General features: G+C 51.0%; 11 protein-coding genes across 11 annotated transcripts; 5 read left to right on the top strand and 6 right to left on the bottom strand.

Moving 5' to 3' along the window:
- Positions 1-1114: 1114 nt before the first annotated feature.
- N7498_006286 (tellurite-resistance/dicarboxylate transporter family protein) lies at positions 1115-2699 on the top strand (the record flags this gene model as incomplete). Its single annotated transcript, XM_058453348.1, has 4 exons — positions 1115-1469; positions 1519-1834; positions 1885-2295; positions 2345-2699. The coding sequence occupies 4 exons, from the start codon at positions 1115-1117 to the stop codon at positions 2697-2699; spliced, it is 1437 nt and encodes a 478-aa protein (XP_058307539.1).
- A 1714-nt stretch (positions 2700-4413) lies between these two features.
- N7498_006285 (xanthine phosphoribosyltransferase) lies at positions 4414-5356 on the top strand (the record flags this gene model as incomplete). Its single annotated transcript, XM_058453347.1, has 5 exons — positions 4414-4446; positions 4604-4710; positions 4771-5083; positions 5143-5255; positions 5308-5356. 5 exons carry the CDS (start codon positions 4414-4416, stop codon positions 5354-5356), a joined length of 615 nt encoding a protein of 204 aa, XP_058307538.1.
- A 417-nt stretch (positions 5357-5773) lies between these two features.
- Positions 5774-6183, bottom strand: N7498_006284 (dolichol-phosphate mannosyltransferase subunit 3; the record flags this gene model as incomplete). Its single annotated transcript, XM_058453346.1, has 3 exons — positions 5774-5935; positions 6003-6071; positions 6136-6183. 3 exons carry the CDS (start codon positions 6181-6183, stop codon positions 5774-5776), a joined length of 279 nt encoding a protein of 92 aa, XP_058307537.1.
- Positions 6184-6812: 629 nt separating this feature from the next.
- N7498_006283 (uncharacterized protein) lies at positions 6813-9158 on the top strand (the record flags this gene model as incomplete). Its single annotated transcript, XM_058453345.1, has 6 exons — positions 6813-7230; positions 7280-7414; positions 7465-7584; positions 7637-7771; positions 7834-9020; positions 9069-9158. The coding sequence occupies 6 exons, from the start codon at positions 6813-6815 to the stop codon at positions 9156-9158; spliced, it is 2085 nt and encodes a 694-aa protein (XP_058307536.1).
- Positions 9159-9693: 535 nt separating this feature from the next.
- Positions 9694-10984, bottom strand: N7498_006282 (uncharacterized protein; the record flags this gene model as incomplete). Its single annotated transcript, XM_058453344.1, has 2 exons — positions 9694-10614; positions 10670-10984. The coding sequence occupies 2 exons, from the start codon at positions 10982-10984 to the stop codon at positions 9694-9696; spliced, it is 1236 nt and encodes a 411-aa protein (XP_058307535.1).
- Positions 10985-11664: 680 nt separating this feature from the next.
- N7498_006281 (ABC1 kinase family protein) lies at positions 11665-13674 on the top strand (the record flags this gene model as incomplete). The annotated part of the gene is made up of 3 exons (XM_058453343.1): positions 11665-12036; positions 12100-13439; positions 13497-13674. 3 exons carry the CDS (start codon positions 11665-11667, stop codon positions 13672-13674), a joined length of 1890 nt encoding a protein of 629 aa, XP_058307534.1.
- A 381-nt stretch (positions 13675-14055) lies between these two features.
- N7498_006280 (holocytochrome c synthase CYC3) lies at positions 14056-15147 on the bottom strand (the record flags this gene model as incomplete). Its single annotated transcript, XM_058453342.1, has 3 exons — positions 14056-14305; positions 14356-15011; positions 15070-15147. The coding sequence occupies 3 exons, from the start codon at positions 15145-15147 to the stop codon at positions 14056-14058; spliced, it is 984 nt and encodes a 327-aa protein (XP_058307533.1).
- Positions 15148-15544: 397 nt separating this feature from the next.
- On the bottom strand, positions 15545-17731 carry N7498_006279 (uncharacterized protein; the record flags this gene model as incomplete). The annotated part of the gene is made up of 5 exons (XM_058453341.1): positions 15545-16313; positions 16369-16493; positions 16544-16878; positions 17133-17486; positions 17680-17731. The coding sequence occupies 5 exons, from the start codon at positions 17729-17731 to the stop codon at positions 15545-15547; spliced, it is 1635 nt and encodes a 544-aa protein (XP_058307532.1).
- A 368-nt stretch (positions 17732-18099) lies between these two features.
- N7498_006278 (ubiquitin-conjugating enzyme E2) lies at positions 18100-19044 on the bottom strand (the record flags this gene model as incomplete). The annotated part of the gene is made up of 3 exons (XM_058453340.1): positions 18100-18823; positions 18882-18961; positions 19018-19044. 3 exons carry the CDS (start codon positions 19042-19044, stop codon positions 18100-18102), a joined length of 831 nt encoding a protein of 276 aa, XP_058307531.1.
- A 235-nt stretch (positions 19045-19279) lies between these two features.
- On the top strand, positions 19280-21039 carry sam50 (SAM complex subunit SAM50; the record flags this gene model as incomplete). Its single annotated transcript, XM_058453339.1, has 4 exons — positions 19280-19309; positions 19376-19492; positions 19585-19771; positions 19829-21039. The coding sequence occupies 4 exons, from the start codon at positions 19280-19282 to the stop codon at positions 21037-21039; spliced, it is 1545 nt and encodes a 514-aa protein (XP_058307530.1).
- Positions 21040-22326: 1287 nt separating this feature from the next.
- N7498_006276 (uncharacterized protein) lies at positions 22327-22569 on the bottom strand (the record flags this gene model as incomplete). The annotated part of the gene is made up of 1 exon (XM_058453338.1): positions 22327-22569. One exon carries the CDS (start codon positions 22567-22569, stop codon positions 22327-22329), a length of 243 nt encoding a protein of 80 aa, XP_058307529.1.
- Between the last annotated feature and the right edge of the window lie 861 nt (positions 22570-23430).

Raw genomic sequence — 23430 nt, 5'->3', positions numbered from 1 at the left:
AAGTGGAGGGTTAGGATTGACGTTCGAATGTACCTGAAGTCTCATGCGATGGCGACAGCTTGAGATGCCTCGGCCCTTCCGAGCCCCTTGCAACCCTAAGCCCTACTTCTTCTTTGGGTTTATCGTTTCCTATTCGGGGGAGGAAGAAGTAAAAGACGTCGGAACTAGAATGGGATCTAAATGTGGGACCCCTGTTTCTATCTAGTTCACAGTACAAGGTAATGGCTTGAACCAACGTCAGCCAAGATCTCGAAGGAAATCCATTTCCAGACTCCGCCGACCCAATCACTCGGCTTTGGACCTCTCGTACCTGACAGGAATCTATGGAACATGAATGAATGACATCGACGATCCCTACCGAGCTCGCCCCAATCTTCATCAACTGGGCCTGTCAATCATAGCGGCGATGGATTCCCTCGAGGTCGAGTTATGCTAGGCCGATGGACCGATGGCGTCACGCCCCGCTCTATCAAAGGCCGGATCAAGAGCAAGGCACGATGATTTTCAGACACATACCAAATCTGCAATTTCCTCTACATTAGTCTTACCCAGCCTTGCTAACATGCTACATGCTAGCGACAATATTCAAGACAGCTTTGAGGAAAGACGATCGGAGCCAGTTACCCCAAGTTGAACGTGCCGATTCCCGAGCAAAACTAAACTCGACGAATCGAATCCGGCGACCCAACTCACACCCGCCCCACGTACTGTCTCCATCTTTGACGGTGTGCATTTTGACTCCGGGCTTTTAAGTTGGCCTCCTTTCCCACTAGTGCACATCGTCCGAGAGCCCGATACGCGTCATCCAAGCCCATTCGCAAAGAGGGCTACAAGGAGCGTCCCGGTTTCCACATCGAATGACCGTCGATCCCAGAATCCAAATCTGCCTCCACTGGTCTCCGCATTCGTTTCGGCCCTATGTCATATTAAAAAAAAACCCCAACCGATCCCCCGCGCTATTACTTTCCCGGGATTTCTGATTTTCTGTGATCATTAAGATATTTCGCCTCGATATATGCCCATCTCACGACAGGTGGCACCGGAAAAGGGTGGCAAAAGACGGGAAACTATCTGCGCTTTGGCTCCCAATTCCGCCCGCTAGACCGAAATCGCCATGGATGAACTTCAGGTTCCCCGGCATATGAGGACTCCGGGCGATGATGGTTATCGCACACCTACTATAGAAGACGCCGAGCATAGCCTATCAGAACTAGCTAGCGATGGCCCCAGCGGAGCTGTTCACAGCACAGCTTTGGAGGCCGCTCTGCAGAGAGCCTCGTCCCGGGTGACGGATGCTACCAATAAGGAATGCAATAATTGTCGAGATCAGGACAGTTCCTCTCCCACTCGAAGAGCCTCTGATACGCCACCTTCCCGTCTCAGCTGGAGGCAACGGATTCGCCATGTCACCTGGGCCTATTTCACACTAACCATGGCCACTGGTGGTTTGGCCAACGTCTTCTACGAAGGTAAACGCGGTTTCCTTCCCAGCTAAAGCCTCTAACTAACATGCAGTAGTCCCTTACCGCTTCCGGGGCCTGGAAACTATTGGAATCGTCGTCTTCTTGATCAACATCGCCCTTTACCTTTTCATTTGGGGTCTTTTACTTGCTCGGTTCTATTACTACCCCTATACCTTCAAGGCGTCTTTTATGCATCCAACCGAGTCCCTATTCATCCCTGCATCGGTGGTCTCTTTCGGCACAATCCTCATCAACATCTCCCAGTATGGCCCTGAAAAAGCGGGACCGTGGTTACTCGAGGCAGTTGACATTCTGTTTTGGATAGATGCCGGTCTCGCTGTAATATTCTCTGCTGGCATTTATCTCATTCTGTAAGATCTGGTGGCACTTGATGGAAGTTCCCGTCGCTAATACATTGCAGCTGGACCACCCAAACGTTTACTATCGCCCAGATGACTCCAATCTGGATCTTTCCTGCTTACCCAATGCTCATCATCGGTCCCCATGCCGGCATTCTCTGCACTAAGCTTGACCAGGCCCGTTCCCTTCGTATCATTGTGGGTGGCACTACCATTCAAGGAGTCGGGTTCTTGGTGTCATTGATGGTATACTCGGCCTTCATCTATCGACTCATGACGCAAAAGCTCCCTAAGGAAAACATTCGACCGGGAATGTTCGTTTCGGTGGGACCAAGTGGCTTTACGGTCGCCGGTCTCGTTAACATGGCATCTGGAGCGAAACGCTCTTTTCCACCTGACTTCATGGGCAATGGTCCATTGGCAGCTGATGTATTGAAGGTCGTGGTCGGCTTCTCCATGTTGTGGCTGTGGGGGTAGGTCAATTGCTTCTCTTTCGTCTACTCGGGACTAACTTCTTGATAGACTGGCAGTATTCTTCTTCATCATCGCGAGTGCAGCCCATTGGTCCGCAATCGGCCCGGGTCGATTGCAGTTCTCGATGACCTGGTTCTCGTTCGTGTTCCCGAATACCGCCTTGATTACTGCTACCTTTGCTATTGGAAAGGCATTTTCATGCAAAGCGATCAACATTGTTGGCTGTGCATCAATTCTTCCGCTGCTTCTCATGTACTTCTTTGTTTGTTATAAGATGATCCGGGCCGTTTTCACGCACCAGCTTCTATGGCCCCAGAAAGGTGAAGATAGAAACGAGGGTGGGTTTGAGATTGTTAATCTCAAGCCCGAAGGGGATGCCGTCGGCGATAACACGTTTGTTTAGACTTTGTCTGGTAACTTTTCAACTCAATATGTTCATACATCTCCTGTCATGATTCCCCCGGTTCCAAACTTTGCTTTGAGCCTTGTTCTTTATGCCTTTTTATATATTTCATATGAGTTAAAAGTTCATCAACTTCGATTATCGTTGGTTCCAGCCAACGATCTAATTTACCCATTAAGTGTTGTGCAAGTCGGGCAACTAGGGCCTTTGGTTTAACAGTTCATTTGGGTGCGCCGTGGATCTCTAGGGGAGCAAGAGTAGCTAGCAGTCATTCATTATTTATTACCTTTTCAAAAAGACACTCCAAGACTTCAACGCCACGTCGACAGGCATGAACTCTAATCGGCTGGCGGTGGCGATGGCTTGTCTGTGCGCCTGCCGATTCTTCCTTTTTCCGTTCATCCGCCATACCCGCATCCGGACGGGCCAAAAATTGCAAAAACATGGACTCGCCGGGAATCGAACCCGGGACCTCTCGCAGAATCGCTATAGGCATGCGAAGCGAGCATTATACCCCTAAACCACAAGCCCTGAACTATCAGTATGGTCAAGGCAATAAATATAAAAGAAAAGTCAATTTTGACCGTTCTGCACTGGAATGGGGTAAAGCCATCAGTCAGGTACGCCAAGGTACACATCTGCAAGGGTTCTAGTTCGTAAGAGCGATAATATGCAGGTACGCCATTTAGGGCATCTTTCTCGGACAATTTCACCGTCAAATTCAACACCTATAGCTCGTGGGAAATAATTGCGTTAGGTCGAAATCCGGAAGGGCCAACTGAATATATATGTACGGTCGGTGTAGCACGCTCTTCCTCTCGGATCCGAAATTTGATTGGCCCTGGAAACCAACGATAAAATGATCTATTATTAATACTAAAATGAAACTCCATTCGATCAATTATACATCCATCACCCCAACATCTCATAATAACCCATGTAGTCATACAGAGAGACGACAATTGACATAGAGCAGGGCAGGCAATGCTCCAGGGCTCTCTAGACAAGGCTCCGATAACCCACACACTGAAATGATTGAGGGGTTTCGTTTGCGAAAGGTAGCCAAATCTATCTTTCATGTGAGATAGACGTCAAATACTCCAGACATTCGCCGGAGGAGAAAGGCGACGTTGCCGAGTGGGTCGCAAGCGTGAAGGTCGTTACCACGGACATCAGACTGAGGGTCACCTCGGGTGTTTTTGAGGTAACCGGTGCTCGGCAACCGCGCTCAAGGTCGGCCTCGATCGGTTCTGGAGAGACATAAGAACCCACACACTCCATGATCCGGTGGCCTATGGGAACCGAGAACTGGGACGATACGTGCTCCTGCAGGAATACCCCGCGCCGTCATGGTACACGTAGACATAGAATTCGGAAGAGACAGCACAGTATCCCGTGATGCTCAGTGGGGAATCGAGTTATGAAAATGCGATGGAAGTGGTAAATGACAACGAAAACTTGATATTTCCCTACAAATCACATACATCTACCCCGTAAATGGAAAGTTCGGCGGGTGTCAAGTGTCAAGCGGAGATAAGACCCCGCGCACCGATAACGATGCCGATCCGAAATTTTCTTCTTTTTCTGTGGGATCATCTCTTCCTTTCCCTGACGCGGGTTCCTCTCGATCTGTGAAGTCTCCGCTACACTCGGCTTCTATTCTATCGGTCGCATTCAAGTTTATCTTGTCATTATAACTTTAAAATCAGCCAACATGCCTCAGAAGGTCTATGTCACCTACAACCAGGTATGCCGGGATCTTTATTGCCTCCACATCCAATCTGCGATCATGCCAAAAGAGCCCGGTCGCGGCTGGCCACAAGGTCTCCCTGGAGACCTTCGGGGTCTTAGATTGCAAATTCCGTTTTTCGAGTCCGGGGTATGCTAATCGGAAGAATCGGTAGGTGCACAAGCTGTGCCAGCAGTCTGCCGACACCATCCTCAAGGAGTTTCACCCCAACCTGATGATCGCCATTGGCGGTGGTGGTTACGTCCCTGCTCGTATTCTCCGGTATGTTGCCTGGTCTGTACCGCATTTGGCGCGTATTTCTGATATACCTCTCTTGAACAGATCTTTCCTCAAGCGCTCCGGTGACCCCAATATCCCCATCCAGGCCATCGGTCTGTCCCTCTACGAGGACCTCGGCCGTGACGATCCCGAGGAGGTCCCTGGCACCAAGGTCACCCGCACACAATGGCTTGACCTGAGCTCGCTCGAGATGGCCAACCTGATCGGCAAGAACATCCTCATCGTCGACGAGGTTGACGACACCCGCACCACCCTGGAGTACGCCGTGCGTGAGCTGGAGAAGGATGTGGAGCTGGCTCAGAAGCAGCTTGGCCGTGAGGGCGAGAAGACCAACTTCTTCGTTTACGTTCTGCACGTACGTCGCATACTCCACACGCTTGTGGACCTCGAGTCGATGCTAATTGTCTGCCATAGAACAAGAACAAGGCGAAGAAGGGTGTCCTGCCCACCGACATGATGGAGAGCGGTCGCTACCACGCCTCAGTCACCACCGAGGACGTGTGGATCTGCTACCCTTGGGAGGCCAAGTGCGTATTCCCTACCTGAAGCGCCGAATCAATATACTAACGTCTTCGATAGGGACATCGATGAGCACGACGCCCTGGCCAAGGAGAACCCTCTTGTCTGAGCAGGAGTTTGTTGCATATGCGAACTGCATTCCGTTCTGCACGGCGCTCTGATATACTTGGTGGCTTTTTGCCGCGTTTTTAGCTGCCCATTCCCCGGTGTAGGGCATAACCGGGCGTGTTATTATTACGATATTATTGACGAATCTAGAAAAGTTATCCCCTTCACCCACGAGCCCGTAAAATCACTTTTCCTTTCGGGCACGCGTGACGCATCAGAAAAAAGACGTAATGTTGAAGGGTATCGAACGGATATTTATTGATGGCGAACATAGCAATTAAAAGCACCGTGCTTCATAACGCCCGGTGCAGCCAGCTTCTAGAAGCGTAGAAGACCGTCCCGCGTCCAAACTCTAGATTCCGCAGGCGACCACGCCGGATTATCATCTCCAAAAACCAACATATTGCCTTTGGGAGATTTAGTCGACATCGACATTGCCCTTGCGCAGATCAACCTTGGCCAGTTCGATCTCCCTCTGCAGCTCGGCGTGTGCCTCGGGGACGTCGTTAAATGTGAAGATCGCGAGGCCTAGACGGCCCAAGAGGTAGCATCCGAAGCAAATGACCGCATAGAAGGGGAGCTAGTCGATAATTCAGGCGTTAGTTCCTGCTGTTCTCGGAGACAAGGGTCGGAAGGTCGCGACGTACCACGGGGATGACTTCCTTTTGGACAGTTTCGTTCAGGGGGACGAGCCCGAGGTAGAGAGAGAGGTAGAACTACATGCGACGTGAGCGAGAGTCGTGTAATAGGTGCCAGCGCCGGGACTTAGTGTCAACGTACGGAGGAGACGAGGAGGAGAACGGAGAGAGTTTGCTGAGCACGCGTCATGGTGAAGACGGACAGGGAGGAACGGCAAGCGGTTGACAAAAGAGAAGTAATGGAATCGAGGGAAGTGATACCAGACCCAATTGACAGAGTATAAAGGAGAGACGGGGTCGAGGGTCCAATGTTGACGGAACACAAGAGGCCAACTTGGGGGAAGATGCTTGGCAGGCGGAAGTGGCCCCTGGCTCGATTGTACGACACCGGGTACAATTTACTGTACAAATGTAGCAATGCATTTCATAGATCGGATATTTTGGCTCGATAGATTATCAACAGATCAATTCTTTCAACCATTTAATCATTATCAACACCGTTAGCTCGATATCGCCTCTTCCAGAACACCACGCTTTACCCGAAATGGAGATCCAAGTTGATGCCTGAGTCCACCTCAGGCAGAACTGTGATTCGGACGCTTTGCACCAAGCGAAGTCTCGCGAACCTCCCACTTGCGAAGCCACCAGCCCTCGTGCATGAATCAATGTCTACTTAGCACACCAATGCTACGAGATTAATTGACTGGGCTTCTGTCGTCTGATCGAGTAAGGACTGGGGAAAGAGCCTCCACTCTCCACTTGTTCCCACGCACTTTCGAAGGCAGCCACCTGGGCGCTCGGTCCTCCATATACAAAACGATGTCTTCAGGTGAAATATATACTACCCTGGCTGGCGATGGCTCTGCTATCCGTACTCCGGCCCCGGCGTCTGGACTCGACTTGCCTTCTGTGGATCTGGTTCTCCAAGACCTTCCCCAAATATCTACATCTCTACCATCCAGAGACACAGAGACGATTGACTCTGAAGAACAAGAGATGATGTTTCGTTCCTTGAAAAGCATCATTGAACCTGTCGAGGGGACGGCTGAGGTTGCAGGTAGCTTCGATCTCAAGGAACTTCACGCATCCCTGGAACAAGCGGATGCCGATGCACGTCGCGGCCGGCGAGACCTCGAGTCTCTGCGGAGTGTGCGTACCATTATTGACCGTCTCTGGTCCTGCAATTCCGAGTATCTGGCTCAGGCGGCTGAAGTGCTAGCCAACGGGAGTCGAGACCGTGAGTTTTGAACGATCCCGCTAGATACGTTGGTATTAACAGTCCTAAGCGTCCTGGCGTATTCCATTCGGCCAGTCCGGTATATTGAAGTTCTTCTTGGAGATCATCTCATCGAAGGAAGAAAATGATACCGGACTGTTACTTCACGCTTTGCGTCTTGTTGGCAATTCGTGTGCTGATACAGGTATGTTCAAAAGATCTGAAATTGATTGACAGATACTGAGATCCGATCAGATGAAAACAGGGACATTGTTATCAAGGACAACTATACCCTTGCTGTCATACGGCACTTCTTGAACCCGGAGTTAATTCAGGTTGCGATCCCTGTAATTTACAATATTTGCATGGATTACGGTGAGATAATATTTTCTCCCTGTCAAATACAATGAACTAATGGGAAAACAAGAGCCCGCACACTCTCAGATGGCTGCGAATATGACGGCGTATATACTGCTGAGACTCCTGAAAGACGGTGCCATGAAGGAGAACGATGCTTTACTGAGCTTTTCCTACGACTTGGTTGAGCTGGCTTCGGAGCAAGGTATGACTGCACGGATTCACAATGCTTAGTCTCTTTATGCTAACGCGAATATTTATCAACAGTGCAAGGAATTGAGAACTCTCCCGGTGGCACGATCCTGCTACTTATGGATCTCGCCCAGGACGAAGACATGACTCTCGAGTACTACTCGCCCCTGGTAAATTCTCTCGCCAAATACCTGGAAAACGAAAGGTTCCAGAATGTCTGCATTTCAGACGGCATGGTTGAAGGTGTCCTGGTTACCTTGCGCCGATCTTTCTCCATCGAAATCGACCAGTCTTCTGTGGAGGAAACTAAAGCCATTCTCCAACTACGTCTCAAGATTAACCAAGCCCTGGCCGAAGTTTCAGCATCATCGCTGTTTATGGAGCACTATCCTCTCAATTCTGCCCTTTCGCAGACGTTGAAGTCATGGGTCGTTGCCGACGATGATCAACTTCAGATCTGTGCATGTGTCATGCTTGGCAATTTGGCTCGATCTGACGAAGTCTGTCAAGTGATGGTACGAGACCTGAAGATCCACGAGGAATTGATTTCTCTCCTGAACAGCGACGCGCGCGGAGCGGTCCTTCACTCTGCTCTGGGTTTCCTGAAGAACCTTGCAATTGCTGGTGATAACCGTGTTAGCCTCGCAGAGGCCGGAATCATTCCAGCCGTGTCGCGCTTGTGGGCATATGACTCTGTCCCACAGGTCCAGTTCTCAGCCGCATCAATTGCCAGACAGGTCATTATTTCTTCCGTTGAAAATATTGCTCATCTGCTGGCGCCTCTGTCCCAGGATCCGGATTCTCCGGAACAAGAACGGACATATCTGTCTCTACTCTTGTCTCTGTTTGAGAAATCGGACTCTTCGCCGATAAAGACGGAGATCGGCCGCACTATCGCTTCTATCTGCCGGACCATCAGTCCTAAAGCCCGGGAGGGAGATGAGAAAGCAATTTCCATCTTGAACAAGCTGTACGGTTTGCACGATGGCGTTGCTCGTCCTCTTGGTGCTATGACTACGCAGACCCAATGGCCTGTCGTTCGTAGTGAGGGATGGTTTGCTTTGGCTTTGATGGCGAACAACAAGTCTGGGTGTGTTGAGGTGGTCGATTGTCTCCAGCAAGAGGAGGTGATGGAACTTCTCAAAGCGACACTGAGTGCGGACCCATCGAGCGAGAAAGAATTCGAGGAAACAAACAGCTCTCAGGTCTCCAAAGACCGCGATAATGCTTTTGTTCTTGTGCAAGAGTTGTTGAAGAACGAGGTGAGTTTCATGAAGACCTTTTTTATTCCAATGTACTAATTTGTGTAGTCTGGTGCACTTCCGGCAGGCTACCGGGATACCATTGAAGATATGGTCCGTGATGCCTCGCAACGCTTGAAAATGCCCTTCAATAGCTAGACAAGAAGCATGATGAGCAAAATGAAAAGAGCGTATTCTTAATTCCTGGATATGGTCATCGTATATTAGACACGGATGAACGCCTTCAACGCGGTGTTTCTCGTTGGCTTTGGGCTTTTCGAGGATTTCTCAAATTGCTTATCGGTAGTTGTAATCTATTCTACAATCCACGGCTCCTTGCGCTAGGCATCGGATTCTTCCTTCGGATTCACTTCCAATTGGGTAAACCCAACGTCGTTTGGAGGACGCGATCAATTCCCGACGGAGCGCCATCTTTCGTCCTTTTTGTTTCCCCCCTTTTGTTCATACCTTTCTCAATGCTTTAATGATAATCGGATGAAATGGGGAATTATCTGAATGCCTAGAAATGCTTTATTGTGGTACATATTTGTTCCTTGATAGATAGGAGAGGGATGGAATAGGTCTGTCTCTATAGCTAAGATAGTGTGCAGTATACAAAGAATTATTCTATTATATACTGTAATGCCTGGCAGGCAGGCGACGAAGGATCCTGGGTATCATTTCTTGGTAGACATCACGGTGTCTGCAGGCAAACCTTCTCCTGCGCATAGGCTCGGTATCGGTCCAAAAGATCTGTTGAGTCCAGCCCATCAAGCCCCAAACGAGCCGAGTAATGAGACACTAGACCCTTGCCATCGATAGTGACGTGCGGAAGAGAGCCATCAGGTCCGCTCCACGAGTTGGTTAGATTTTCACTGGGGTGGTCGAAAATCTCGCTAAGAGCCTCCGCATCACGGCCCCAGAAACAGCCAAAGTTCTGGCTGATGGGTTCTGTCGGATCCGTCCATAACGGGAACTTGTAATGAACCAAATCCTTGTACTCGAGATGATGTAGGAAAGAATAGTGTTGCTGAGCGCTGACGGTCCAGTCATGGAGTGAAGGGCCGGTGTCCGTGTACATCGATCCTGCAATGGGATCTCGATCTGAACCTGCTTCCGCGGGTAGAAGCCAACGATGCCCCTGAAAGGGGGGCTTAAATCCCTTTTGGACCCTGAAGCTTGCTGGTCCACGCCACTGTGGAAGACTCGAAGCGCGCCAATCCTGGCTCAGTTGTAACTTGGAACGGGAGGACTGTTTGATATGGTGCAGCTCTGGGAGATATGGAAGGGCGATACCCGGGTGACTATGAAGTGAGGCAAGTGCAGCCTCGTTCACAACGTTGGCTGACACCATCAGTGAGTTGGGTTTGTCCAGTTTCGTTTTCACAATCGTGGGGATGGTGTGGTCCTCAAAAAAGACGACATCGCCGTCGATGCGAATGTACATGACATTGTCTTTGGCAATATGCCACTCCATACCATGACCGGGCGGTGAAATAGCATACCCGGGAGTCTGCTTGACTAACGAATAGAGCCATTCCAGGCTAACTGGATCCGATGTCTGAGGAATAAAAACGACCTGGTCAAGGAAGCCGTGGTTGCGAACCAGATTTTTCTAAGAAGCTGTGAGATTGCGATGCAGGCATGCTTTCAAAATGGACAGGCCGTACCTGTAAATAGCAGTCTAGAATTTCAGTTCGCTCATGATAGTGGAAAGGGACCAGTGCGACGATCTTGACGCCGTGTGGTTTGGGGTAATGGCCCGATCCTTGCGAGAAGGCAAAGAACGGAGAAATATTCTTGTTGAACACCAGCGCAGTCGGATCAATTGGAAACAGAGACGGATTATAGTAGCCGACGACCATCACAATGATGCACAGGTAGCCCAACACACTCCAGAGTAAGACAGTCGCCCAGCCGCGCCAGGCAGACGATCCGTGGTTCGATTCAACATCTTGGGTATCTTGGGTATCCGGGCGGCCCATGGTGAACAAGCCGAGCGAAAATACTGGGCTCCAATGAGATCAAGGAAGTAAACTCCATCGAAACCCCCAGGAGCCATCCCGATCTCATTTATTGTTGCAGAGGAGCGATCCATTTTCGTAGCTCAATGGGTCTTCGGATCCGCTTTCGGGCTACCGAGGCCATGGTCTCTGAAACCGACTTAAACTCCGGAGATCAACGTCTTTGGTTTCTTTCCCAGTCACTTTGTTAGCGGCCGGAACAGGCAAAGACGTGAGTCGAGGGAAACGGACAAAAGCCGATTGAGGAATGTGCACTGGAATGTGCCAAGTCCGAGGACGGCATCCCGGCATTGAATGGAGAGTGATGGCGTATCGAATCGGTGCGTAGTAGAATATTCATTGCTGCAACATTTGCAGTAAGACAAGGTAGATTATGAAGAGTTCAAGTTGCTGTATTTGTGTAGTTCATATTTCATAGTTCAGGCTCCTGTTTACGATGACGTAGCACGTGCCGGTTATCGGGTTATCAGGTTATCGCTCGGCGCTCCTCTTTCTCCTCTCATGAACTCGACATCATGAGGGCGGTCCTCGGCCGTTGTTTCTTTCGCGGCATTCCGCGTATCCCGCGACATCATTCTGTTCCATCATGGCGGCCTATCAAGCGCATCCCGCGACGGGCCCCGGTGATCGGCGGGGTGGTCATGGCCGCTCTCACGCCCAGCGCCTTTCTCAAGCTGGCGGAGGATTCGGACGGCAGTGAAAAGACAGGAGAGATGCAGATGCTCGAGGTTTCACGCGAAGAGATTAGGAAGTCTGTCCCGGCGGGAGCGCGAGGTCTTTCCAGGCTCTGCCACTCGCTTTGGGTCTGCTGGTATTACTACGTTTACGATCCCATTGCGACTGGCTTCCGATTCCTGCATCTAGCAGTTATCTTCATGCCGGTCGTAGTGACCGTGCCTGTGATATGGCTTGGCCGGAAGGTGGGAGGCAACAGCAACGCGCAGTCCGGGACCCTGTGGTGGTATCGCTTCTTGGTCAAGGCGATGGAGCGTGCAGGACCTGCTTTTATCAAGGTAAATCGGCTATCCCAACCGATTCATCCCATGTAAAAACTTGCTAACTGGATGATCTAACAGCTCGGACAATGGGCCGCGTCCCGAACCGATATCTTCCCTCCCGAGATGTGCGGTATTATGTCCTCTCTCCACTCAAATGCTCCCGCCCATTCCCTCCACGATACTAAGCGGACTATCCGAAAGGCCTTCAATGGATTGCCATTTGAAGAGATCTTCGAGGAGTTCCAAGAAGAACCTCTCGGCGTTGGAGCCATTGCGCAAGTCTACAAGGCCAGGCTCAAACCAAGCTTGGCTAGCAGCAACCAGGAATTGGGCCAAGGACCCAGCACCCTCGGCGAGAAAGTTTGGAAGAATGTTGATGTGCTAGTGAAGAGCTCACCTCAGCGGGTGCCGTCGTCTTATGTGGCGATCAAGGTCTTGCATCCCCGAGTCGAGAAAATGATCCACCGTGACTTGCGGATTATGGGATTCTTTGCTTCCTTGATCAATGCTATTCCAACAATGCATTGGCTGTCTTTCCCAGACGAAGTCCAGCAATTCGGAGAGATGATGAAACTTCAACTGGATATGCGGATCGAGGCTACCAATCTCGTTATATTCCGCAATAAGTTCAAGTCTCGCAACACGGCTTGGTTCCCATACCCCTATATGGAATATACTACCCGAGAAGTCCTTGTCGAGGAATTCGCTCAGGGTATTCCACTGGCAAAGTTCCTGGATATCGGAGGGGGTGTTTATCAGCACGAGGTCGCAAACGAGGGCCTTGATGCATTCCTGCACATGCTCCTGATCGACAACTTTGTCCACGCAGATTTACACCCGGGAAATATCATGGTTCGCTTCTACCAGCCCAATGAACTTGACTTGTCCCTTCGCAAAGATACACGAGCCACAGATGCCCCCACCCGGGCTGAGGTGGACGTAACGGAGGCCGTCCTTGCACGACTACGCCCACATCTCAAGGACCGCGGGGCTTGGGAATCTGCTCTTGCTCAATTGAACGACGAGGGCTATCGCCCACAGCTGATCTTCATCGACACCGGCCTCGTCACTGAGTTGAACGATCTTAACCGACGGAACTTCCTGGATCTCTTCCGCGCCATTGCTGAGTTTGATGGCTACCGCGCAGGCCAGTTGATGGTAGAGCGTTGCCGCACTCCCGAAGATGTCCTTGAACCGGAAATCTTTGCACTAAAGATGCAGCATCTGATTTTGAGTATTAAATCACGTACTTTTGCTCTGGGCAATATCAAGATCGGCGACGTCCTCAGCGAAGTCTTGACAATGGTTCGTGGCCATCATGTCCGGTTCGAAGGGGATTTCGTGAACGTGGTTATTTCCTGCCTTCTCCTGGAGGGCATTGGGCGAAGCCTAAACCCTGATTTAGATATTTTCAAGAGGTATGTTGCTACGCAAGCTAAACCGCCTGATAAGCAAACCTGACCAAGTAAATCTAGTTCTCTCCCTATTCTCCGACAACTCGGCTCCGGTTCCACCTTCTTGAAGACGGTCCGCTCGGGCGACACCTCGATGCTTCGAGTCTGGATTGGCTTGGAAGCTCGCGGATTGCTGCAGGCCAGCATCGAGAGCGTAGAACAGTGTGTGAAGTACGACCAACTGTCGCCCAATATCTGAACATAATTCTTTTTTCTGTAACATAGAAACCACCATGATGTGAGAACCAAATGACATATACGTACAGTTAGAAATGACTTATAAGTAGATGTAAACAAATCATAATTAGATCTGAAATATATACATTGGAAGCTCAAACGAAGTCTGACAACGCCGGCAGACGCTCATTGCATCAATACAAGATCGAGACATCATTTTCCATTATCGCCTGGTGACGTAGGTAATCCAAAAGGTGGGTAAGGTAGTTAAAAACATGATATAAAACAGAGAGAGAAGAATAAGATGCAAGAAACCGTGAAAACGGACCATGGAACGCCTGTGCCATGTCTGAAAATGTACAATTGGGAGTGGAGAAGTATCAAACTTCGAGCGTTAGAGAATTCACCGGTGAGCTTGCTCTCTGACAGAAGCACCGCTGGCTCTCCACCAGACATCACCACCCCATCTCATCAGCCGTTCGACAGCGGCAGTCGGGGAGTCCAAAGCAGGTCGGATGTCAAGGTAAAAGACCGGCTCGCCGTTCGGCTCCGGCGGTCCCGAGTAGTAATCGATCACGTAGCGAACTTCTTTCGGACCCGAGGGAGTTTGGCGCTGGACGAACCAGTCGTGCCTGTCGAAGGGCGGGTTGGTCCTGAGTTTTAAGTCAGTATTATTACTGGAGGCCTGCATTGAGAAACATACTCAAACTTGGACGGGTACACCCATCCCAGGGCCTGGAAGATCCGAGCCTTGGGGCTCAGCTCCTGTGGACGGCCTTGGAACCTGATCAAACGAGGCTCAGTCGTCTGGTCCACCGTACCCATATACTCGGCCTTGGCCAGATCGAAGCTCAGGTTCTCTTCCCCGCGGCGGCATTTCTCCCATCCATGATTCAGACCCTTTGCGAAGACACGTTCCCAGCCAACAATTTCATCCCAGGCGCCTTCATTCAAGAAGTTGTGAACGGCCACCATGGACTCCACTGCATCTTGGGGTGTATCGGTGTGTCCTTTGCGCAGCATCGCGTTGTACATCTGCTGGGCAGACGGGTACTCCCAGTTGCCCGCGGAGTCGCCTCTTGGGATCGAAGAAACCTCACGATCAACACCAAGATCAACGGTCTGGTTTGGCGCGCGCTCCTGAGAGATCGACGCGAACATGTAGTTCAAAGGGTTCAGCTTTGACAAAGTGGAGGCTTTTGCTGGAGCGGCCGGAGCTTGCGGAGACTCCGGGGTGGACGATTTCGGAGGGACATAGAAAGGGGAGTCGGTTGAGCGCATCGGACAGTCGCCGGGAGGGTTGGCACTCTTTGGCGCAGCAGGAAGTGCTGACCCCGACTCATGCATTGGGCATCCGGGCTGTCAATGATAAGGGTCAGTCTAAGTCGAGGCCTGGTGAAATCTTGGAGGGATGTACAGGAGGAGCCGCGCTGGAAGAGGTGGGGTGCGGCGCCACAGGCACCTTTGGCTGCGAGTCTGCCCAAAACCAGCCCATTTTGAAGCAGTAAAATGACAATCAGACAAAAAAAAAGTTGAGCGAAATCGCCGCGCGATAAAAGATCGGGGAGAAAATCGCGAGGATGAGTAATCCACACGTGACGCCATCGCCCAACTATAGGCCAATCCAGCAAAGGGTATTTATAAAAAAGAAAACTTGAAAATCGAATTGGGTTGCCATTCTGTTGAAAGGCTGAAAAACGTTAGTAATTAAGGCTTATGACGGATAATTGAACTAGGCTAGTCTAGCTGCTGTAGACGCTTGTTTGGGGGTAGTATCTTAAATGGAGACCGTTTCGCTCGGTATTTAGCTATTATAATTACCATTCAAACGGGCTTTTCATATACAAAGTGTCATATAAGGTTCTTTTAAACATGGCATAAAGGCTGCACTTTTATGCTTCATCCGCGGAGATCACAAATCCCGTCATCGCCTCGTCCCAAATCGATCGCCATTTCACACCATGGGTTTCTGGGACGTAGAAATAGCCCAGTAGGATTTCAGAGACCTGTTCCCATGTTCGCCATTTGCATATCATTGCGATGCGGGCCAGCCGCTCCACAAACCAGGATCGCTCGGTTTGACCGAAAGAGCCTTGAGCTCCCACAAACAGAACCCAGGCATAGAGCCCAAGGTTTTCTTTTCGCAGTGGAAGAAGAAGAGACAGCTTGCAGCTGTCCACGGCCTTGGTGAGATGCTTCGTTAGGGCCCGGCCAAAACCCGCAGAAGGAGGTGAGACAATTAAAAAGTAGTTGAGAAAACAGATAGTTGCCACGCGTGCGACTTCCTCGATAGGGTAAAAGTCTAAGTTGGGGCTCGAGCGGTCTGAGAAATCCGGGTCTTTCGAATAGATATAGCTTAACAGTTGATGCTCTGCCTCGCAATTGAGGACTCGGAAGAGATGGTTGTCGGTTGGATGAATGATTTCAGGAGTCGTTTGAATGGTAGCGCCGTAATAAATTATGTCTCGTACTACCCGTAAGATTCGGATCAATGGAGGGCTAAGTAACGTGTTGGCGAAAAAGCTACTGCCGAGTCGATGGGATGGAGCCGAAGTGGGTGGCCGGAGTCGCTGCTGAACATCAAGGGGTACTGGCTGTGCATCCCAAACCAAAGGGAAGACAGGCTTGACTAGAAGGCCCGAAGAAGCTTTGACATCGGTGCTGATCTAATTAGCCGGGGACTCCAGTCCAGATCAAACAGCTTCGATACACCTACGTGATAATTGCGGTCAACATCGAAGCAGAGCGGATACTTTCGTCCGTAATGCCTCCTCGGAGATCTACCATGCGCCTGAGACCGGTCAAGTGAATTCGTGCCTCATCGAATAAGCCGGCAATCAACTGCAATGAATGAGAAACGTCCACAGCAGCGATTTCAAAGGGGGTCTTACCGCGCCATTTAGAAGGTTGACAATTGTATCGAAAGCTTCGTCACTCAGTGCTCGTTGAGGATCTCTTACTTTCGCATTCATTTCTCGAATAGACTTTGCTTTCATGATGCAGTAGTCAGGATCGTTGGCGGTTCTCTCAATAGGCTGGTCGGTGGGACTTGAGACGCCGAAGCGATTGGCCGATAAGGCTGCGCGATGGGCAGCACACATGCTCATAAGGCCGAAGAAACTTCCCGGATCGGAGAAGGAAGACCGTACCATGAGTTCTACCTCTTTGGTGCCCTCGTGTCCTTTGAGTTCACTCGGAAAGGTCATTGGGACAAAGACGGATTTCCCTTAATCCGACCATTAGACACAGTTCAAATTGAAATAACGGGGAGGAGTTTAAGTTGGCCACCAAACCCCCCCAATAATAGCACGGAGAAAAGGACAAGAGGCGGCTTACAATAGTATACCAGGTGCCCGACCATGGTAGGAAGCTCCGTAGTTCCAGGTAGTGAACAGAAAGGATCGAAGAACCATGAGGTGGGCAGAGAATGTGGACTCGGGTTCAGATGGGAGGACAAAGGATAGCTAGCACTCCACCTACCCGGCCGTCTTCGATGTTTTGAATAGACGAGGCTATCGTCGGACTCTATTTCGACTACAGACGAGGCAGACGAGGCAGACGACTGGGAGGCCGCTCTCAGGACCAGCCTGTGCTCCTCGGGACTTCCCACCTTACTCTGTGATCTCGCGGAAACGGGCTGGTCCCGACTTTCGCGTCTGGAACTTCTTTTCAGCCCGGCGAGTCTCTCCCGCCGGCGCACATCACGCATGACATGGGAGCGGATTGCCTTACGGGCGTTGACATCCTTGATTCGCTTGGAGGTCAAGTCATCATCATGATCGATGAAAGTGAATGAAGGCCGATCCAGCGGCGTGACGGGTTTCGTGTTTGATTCTGAACAGGGTTAGCGAATGGACCTTTATGCTTCATATCTGCAAGATCAAGGATAAAGAGAGAAAGCGCTGGACTTATGGGAAGCGTCGGAGGTCAAGCCAGGCACCCATTGAGCTTCGAAAGTTGTATATACAAGCACAGGTCTCCCAATGAGGTGGGTCATGCAGAAGAGCAGGAAACACGAAGCACGAACCGGAATGGGAAGGCGGAGGCCCCTCGACAGAAGGTTGCAGCTGATCCATCATGGGCCCGAAGGCTGAGGAGAACGAGGGCAAACCAATGAAGAGAATCGCAGCCCCGTAGTGGGGGAAGGCGGATTTAGAAGGGAAAAAGAAGTAGTTACGTTGTCAATGCGGGGAGGGCCAGCCCGATTGAAAGCCACGCCGGGGGCGATCCGGTGATGGCCGGTGTAACCGGGGTACCCCCGCGGGTATGTAGCATTTCATATCCTACCGCCACGGAATCCCTCAAGTGAAGCATTTGCCTAGGTATTTCTTTGAATGGATTCAATGCCTGATATAACCCTCTATGCGCCACAAGATGCCAAATCAAGAAAAGAGCGTGTCCCGCTAACGCAAAGTATCATAGCCGTTCTAAAATTCTTCCTTCTTTCTTATCCCTGCACGTCACTCACGAGCCGGGATAAGAGCGCATACCCGAAGAGTACGGCCAATCCGATCCACACTCGGTTTCGTCGTGCCCATCCCTGCCCGGCTTCCCGAGCCACATGGCCTCCTTCCATCACCGCTCCGAGTCCCGCTGCGCTACCGTTCGGGCGTCGGCGTAGAGCACTGGTCTCCGGTGAACATCTAGTAGGTGCATTGGGATCCGGAAGAATCTGGCCGGTGGTTGTGTCGATGCGGTGTTCTTTCATCCAGGCCCAGTTCTCCTGATCCAGCTCCGCCCACTCCGTACGGAACTTCAATCCTCCATCTCCCGCCTTCACGTTATTGATACCCTTGGATGTTTTCGTTACGCCCGGTGTGACGTTGGCGTGTGAGCCTCCGCCGGTCGAGTTCCACCATCGCGATCGGGCGGCAAGGACTCTGCGTTCGCCTTCCGATGCGCTGACGCTGCCGGTGGTCATCTCTTCGCTTGTCATGAATGAAAGAAGTCCGATCAGGATCGTCGAGACCTCCCAGGCGGGGTTGAAGGATTTCGGGTGAAAGTCGCTAATGCTTAGGCAGAGGCGAGTGGATGGCTGGAATCGACCACTGGGGGTGTGCATGCGAATCGCAGGAGGTGCAAATGGGTATTCCGGAGGGAACATCAGGGTGCCCCAATATTGTCCATTCTCATACGGAGTCCCCGGGGGTCCGGTCAAGATATAGTGCCACCTGGCCAACATTCAGTCCTAAATCTGGGATTTGCAGGGGGGAGGGGGGGAGCACTCACTCGAGGATATTGGTTTCAGAAGGATGCGCCACGATAAATGGCGGGGGGTTCTTTTGAATGTTTTGGTACTCGCGCGTGAGCTGTCGGAGCCGTTAGAAGAGAGTCCGCAATCACATATATCGTAGTGGCCACTCACCCGCTTGAAAGCCGCTTTGGTCGCCATATCTCGGACTTAGTTCAGTCAAGGTACACTGGAGAGACAGAAAACTGGATATATTAAAAAAAGAAAGAAAAGAAAAGAAAAAGAATGAAGGGAGAATCAGTCGCGAGCATTGAGGAAGGTGGAGATGAGGGCGTCGCCGCCTCCGATGCGATCGGCCGGGTCACGTGAGGCCCATTTTCCCACGCGATCTAGCGTTCGCCAAACCACGAAGGTCCTGGCCATTGCCGCCACCACGATGTCCTCCCTCTCTGCTGAAGATGAAGACGTAGGTCTATTTCAGACCCAGCTCTTACAGCCGAATCACAACGGCACTCGCTAATTGTCTTGGTAGATCTTCGAGCGCTTGCAACAACGCAAGGACCCGCAAGTGCTGGAAGAGCAGCAGCAGGCCGTGAATGAGCGGACCCAGGCAATTCTCCAGAAGGCCCAGTCTCGTCTCTCGGAGTTGGTATGTACATATATGAATCGAAGCTATATCAATGGCCGCAAACGCTGTTGGTCAGACCTGCCGAGCTCTCGGCTAACCGTTACTGTTATCAGCTTGACCAAAACTCGACCCTGCCCTGCGCCATCTCGTCGGTCCAGGTCGTCAGTGCACCCCACACACGGCGAAGCTTTCTCGAGCGAATCCTCAACCCCCTTCTGAGCGAGAACAAGGATCGGCCTCTAACCCTATCCGAGGCATTGCGGGAGATTTCGGCAACGGCAGACAAGCTTGGACGGTTTGGTTCGTAGCTCCGGAGCTGCAGGGACACAAACGCGAGATATCCTAACGTTGATTTAGATCTATTCCAGCAGCCCATCTCCGTTCACCTGGATCAGTCGAAAACGAACACCGGCACTGGACTGCGTGAAATCGACGTGATTTTGGCAACCCGAGAGAAATCCCGTGTCCTGTTGAAGACCGGCACCGATCTTGGAAACGCTGAAGGCTCCGCCTATGGTAACCTTCTCTGGCGCAATGTCTTCGGTGGCGCCGAGACACTGAACCTCAATGCTTCGCTGGGCACTCGTACTCGGTCCGCTTACCAGGCCGCATTTGAAACGCCAATCTTCTGCGACCCCGACTTCCGCCTGGAAATTGGAGGTATTGCAAGCTCCACCCAGAAGTCTTGGGCTAGTCACGAGGAGGTTCTCAAGGGAGGCTGGAGCAAACTTCGGTGGCTGTCCCAGTCTGGACACCGCCACGAGTTTGGCTACAACGGATTCTGGAGACAGACCACCGGGCTTGCTGAGAATGCCTCTCCCACGGTTCGTGCGGATGCAGGTGATAGCGTGAAGAGCAGTATTTCCCACAGCTGGATCAATGATCAACGGGACCACCCCATGCTGCCCTCTCGCGGGTACTACGCCAAGGTTTTCAATGAAGTCGCCGGCTGGGGCCCGCTGAAGGGTGATGTGTCTTTCTGGAAGTCGGAAATCGAGACCCAGGGTGCGATTCCCATCCCGATCCCCGGTATCAAGGGTGACAGTGGAGTCAGCCTCACTACCGGATTCCGTGCAGGTCTCCTGTACCCTCTGGGACTGGACTCGGACTCGCGCCCTCAGCTGTCCCGAGTCAACGACCGCTTCCTTCTTGGTGGACCTACCGACGTCCGTGGATTCCGTCTATGTGGGCTTGGCCCCCGTGAAGGACCCGACGCTCTTGGTGGGGACGTCTATGCCGCTGGAAGTGCTAATTTGCTTTTCCCGCTTCCGCGCGTGGGTGCTGAGAAGCCCTTCCGCATGCAGGCCTTCTTGAATGGCGGTAGACTCTTGCCGCTGCGCACTTCGCAGAAGAACTCTCCCACCAACAGCGGTGAGGTGCAAGATGCCATGGTCTCGACCCTCTCCGAATTGCAAAACGGTCTGCCCAGCGTCGCAGCCGGTGTTGGTATTGTATACGCCCATCCGGTGGCACGCTTTGAGCTGAACTTCTCTCTGCCGCTGGTCCTGCGGAAGGGCGAAGAGGGCCGGAAGGGATTGCAGCTTGGTATTGGCATCAACTTCCTGTAGAAACATGTTTCCTGATTAGATTAGCGGAGTTCAGTTATACCATCTCAGCTTTCATATGTTCTTCACGTAACCAAATGAAAAAGGGAGCTGTGAAACCGAGAGTGAAATAGTTAGTCACCGGCAAATTATCTAAGCGAGCTGAATGTTATTCTACAGTGCCGACCGTTATTGCCTTCCATATCTGGAAACACAGAGTATATCACATGACATGCTGACCCAATATGGATTTTGCGTAAATTACCAATTCTGTATATGTATACATGGTAAATAATACCAAACATCGTACCTGTCTGTATGAATCCAAAATTCAGGGCCAGTGGCCTAGTCAATGGCAGTTTGATTATGATTCAATCGCTATGATTCACCTGTCGCTTTGATGTTGCCAAAAAGCTTTAGCTTCGCCAGCCACGTGCTCAGTATAGGTGACAGCATAAATATCTGCACTATGATCACGACATTTGCTGTGTCTTTGGTGCGCGATTTCAATGTTTGAAGAGAATTTGACATGAGGAACCTTGCCATTGAAATTCCGAAATTTTTGCAAGTAGGCATGACATGCTTCTGCGGCTTCGTAGCTTGATAGAAGGAGAGCAAATAGTCCTGGGTCCACAGATGGGGACGTTGAATTTTGGCAGCTGCCTGCATAGTGTGACCAAGATAGTGACATGGCTTTCTCCAGCACCCGACGGGACAATTCTAGAACCGCCCGAGGAATAAAAAATCGTGGATACCCGGTCTTCAACCGCCCGTTCAGCCCATGCCAAAGTGTCTTTCCACTTTGGAAGATACACGCTGACTCCCTTTTAATCGAGTTAGCTTAAGTCCACTGGTTCCCGTAGTGAACTTTGCACAATCAAAGTCATCTCCCTGGGGAAGCGGGTCTCCGACAGTCAGCGCCATAGTTTTTTTGGTTCCCTTAGGAAAGACTAATAGCACAGGAATTTGCCAACAATCACGTAACAGGTATTCAAGTTGTCAGTTCTTGTCAGTTTCATAACAACTATGCAGCCTCCTGGCAGACCCTAGGAAATGAGGTATATTTATGGGAGTTTGAACGACAGAAACAAGATAAGCGTAGCGCTCAATGAAGATAGGCTGAGTGCAACAGCGATGAAGGTATGTAGATGATGCACATTCATGTTCTTACAGGAAATCATCTCAACTAGTTGTGTTGAATCCAGAAAAAAAAGGATAAAAACATCCAAGAACCACAACGAGAGGCGCTCTCACTATTGCCAATATAACTTTCGGCAGAAAATGGCCACTGGCGAAATATTTTGCGCTCAGTCAGAGCCTGGTTTGTTTCCAAATACGCTTTTGTTCAGTCGCCTTGTGGAACTTGCGAACCACCATCGAGAGAGTCGAATTGCGATTCTTGAAGACTTCGGACGAGATGTCGAGGCTAACCACGCGGACCTTTTGACTGATGTCCTCCACTATTACAAAGCCTTTGTGCCTCTTCTGCTCGAAACCATTCACCATTTCCAAATAACGACCAGCGATGTCGGTATCCTGCATATGCCGGGCCATTGGATGCGCGGAATATCGGGGCAAAGATCCTGTTCCTCCTGTCCGGATCTCGACTGGAATATGCGTATGGCATTTGGACACCAGAGTGGATGTGGCAGCAGGTGTTAACGGGCCGGGTAACGTGCATGTTGAATGGGGCCAGCGATTATCGTAAGCTTACCGAATACTACGAGAGCCACCTCCGCCATCTGCCCCCAGCACAATTGGTACCTTACACGGTAGGGTTGCGATCTCTGCGATTACCGTGTATTGGAGGCACACCCTTGGCCAAGTCAATCTGGGATGCGTGGAATAGCATTGACGGCAGCCAACCTTTGATCATCGATTATGGCTCGACGGAAACATTCAACCTCATGACCACCTTTCCGGCAGATCGTTCCCTTCCCACCGTGAGTATCGTTGTATCTTTCGTCTAGCATTTGAGGTTCTCTTGGTCTTCGCTAACCACTCTTGACGTAGAATTGCGTCGGGGAGCCGTGGTCTGGGGTAGAGGTTAAGCTCTCTGGAGGCGATTCAGGAGAAGTCCTGGTGCGGACGCACGATATGTTTGCTGGGTGAGTGAGAAAACCGAAAACTCCTCTGGCACCGATTCACCCATTGCTCACTAGATATCTTCATCAACCTGCCCTTACCGCTTCAACTCTAGATGCCGAGGGATTTTTTCCTACCGGCGACTCCGGCTACCGGCAAGGTTCCAAATACTTTCTCCTTGGCCGCACCTCTGTTGATGGTCCGTCTGTCTCACCGATCCTTGTCCCAGCCTATTACTTTCATTTGTGCATTTCTAGCACGTACTGATCAACCATTTCGAGTAGTAATCAGATACAATGGGTAGAAAATTTCCGCAGTTGAGGTAGAAGA

Source organism: Penicillium cinerascens (genome assembly GCF_028974065.1).
Source record: "Penicillium cinerascens strain IBT 15544 chromosome Unknown contig_6_segment0_segment0, whole genome shotgun sequence".
In the NCBI taxonomy this organism is placed as follows: Eukaryota; Fungi; Ascomycota; class Eurotiomycetes; order Eurotiales; family Aspergillaceae; genus Penicillium; species Penicillium cinerascens.
This window is presented reverse-complemented; position numbering and strand designations above follow the sequence as displayed.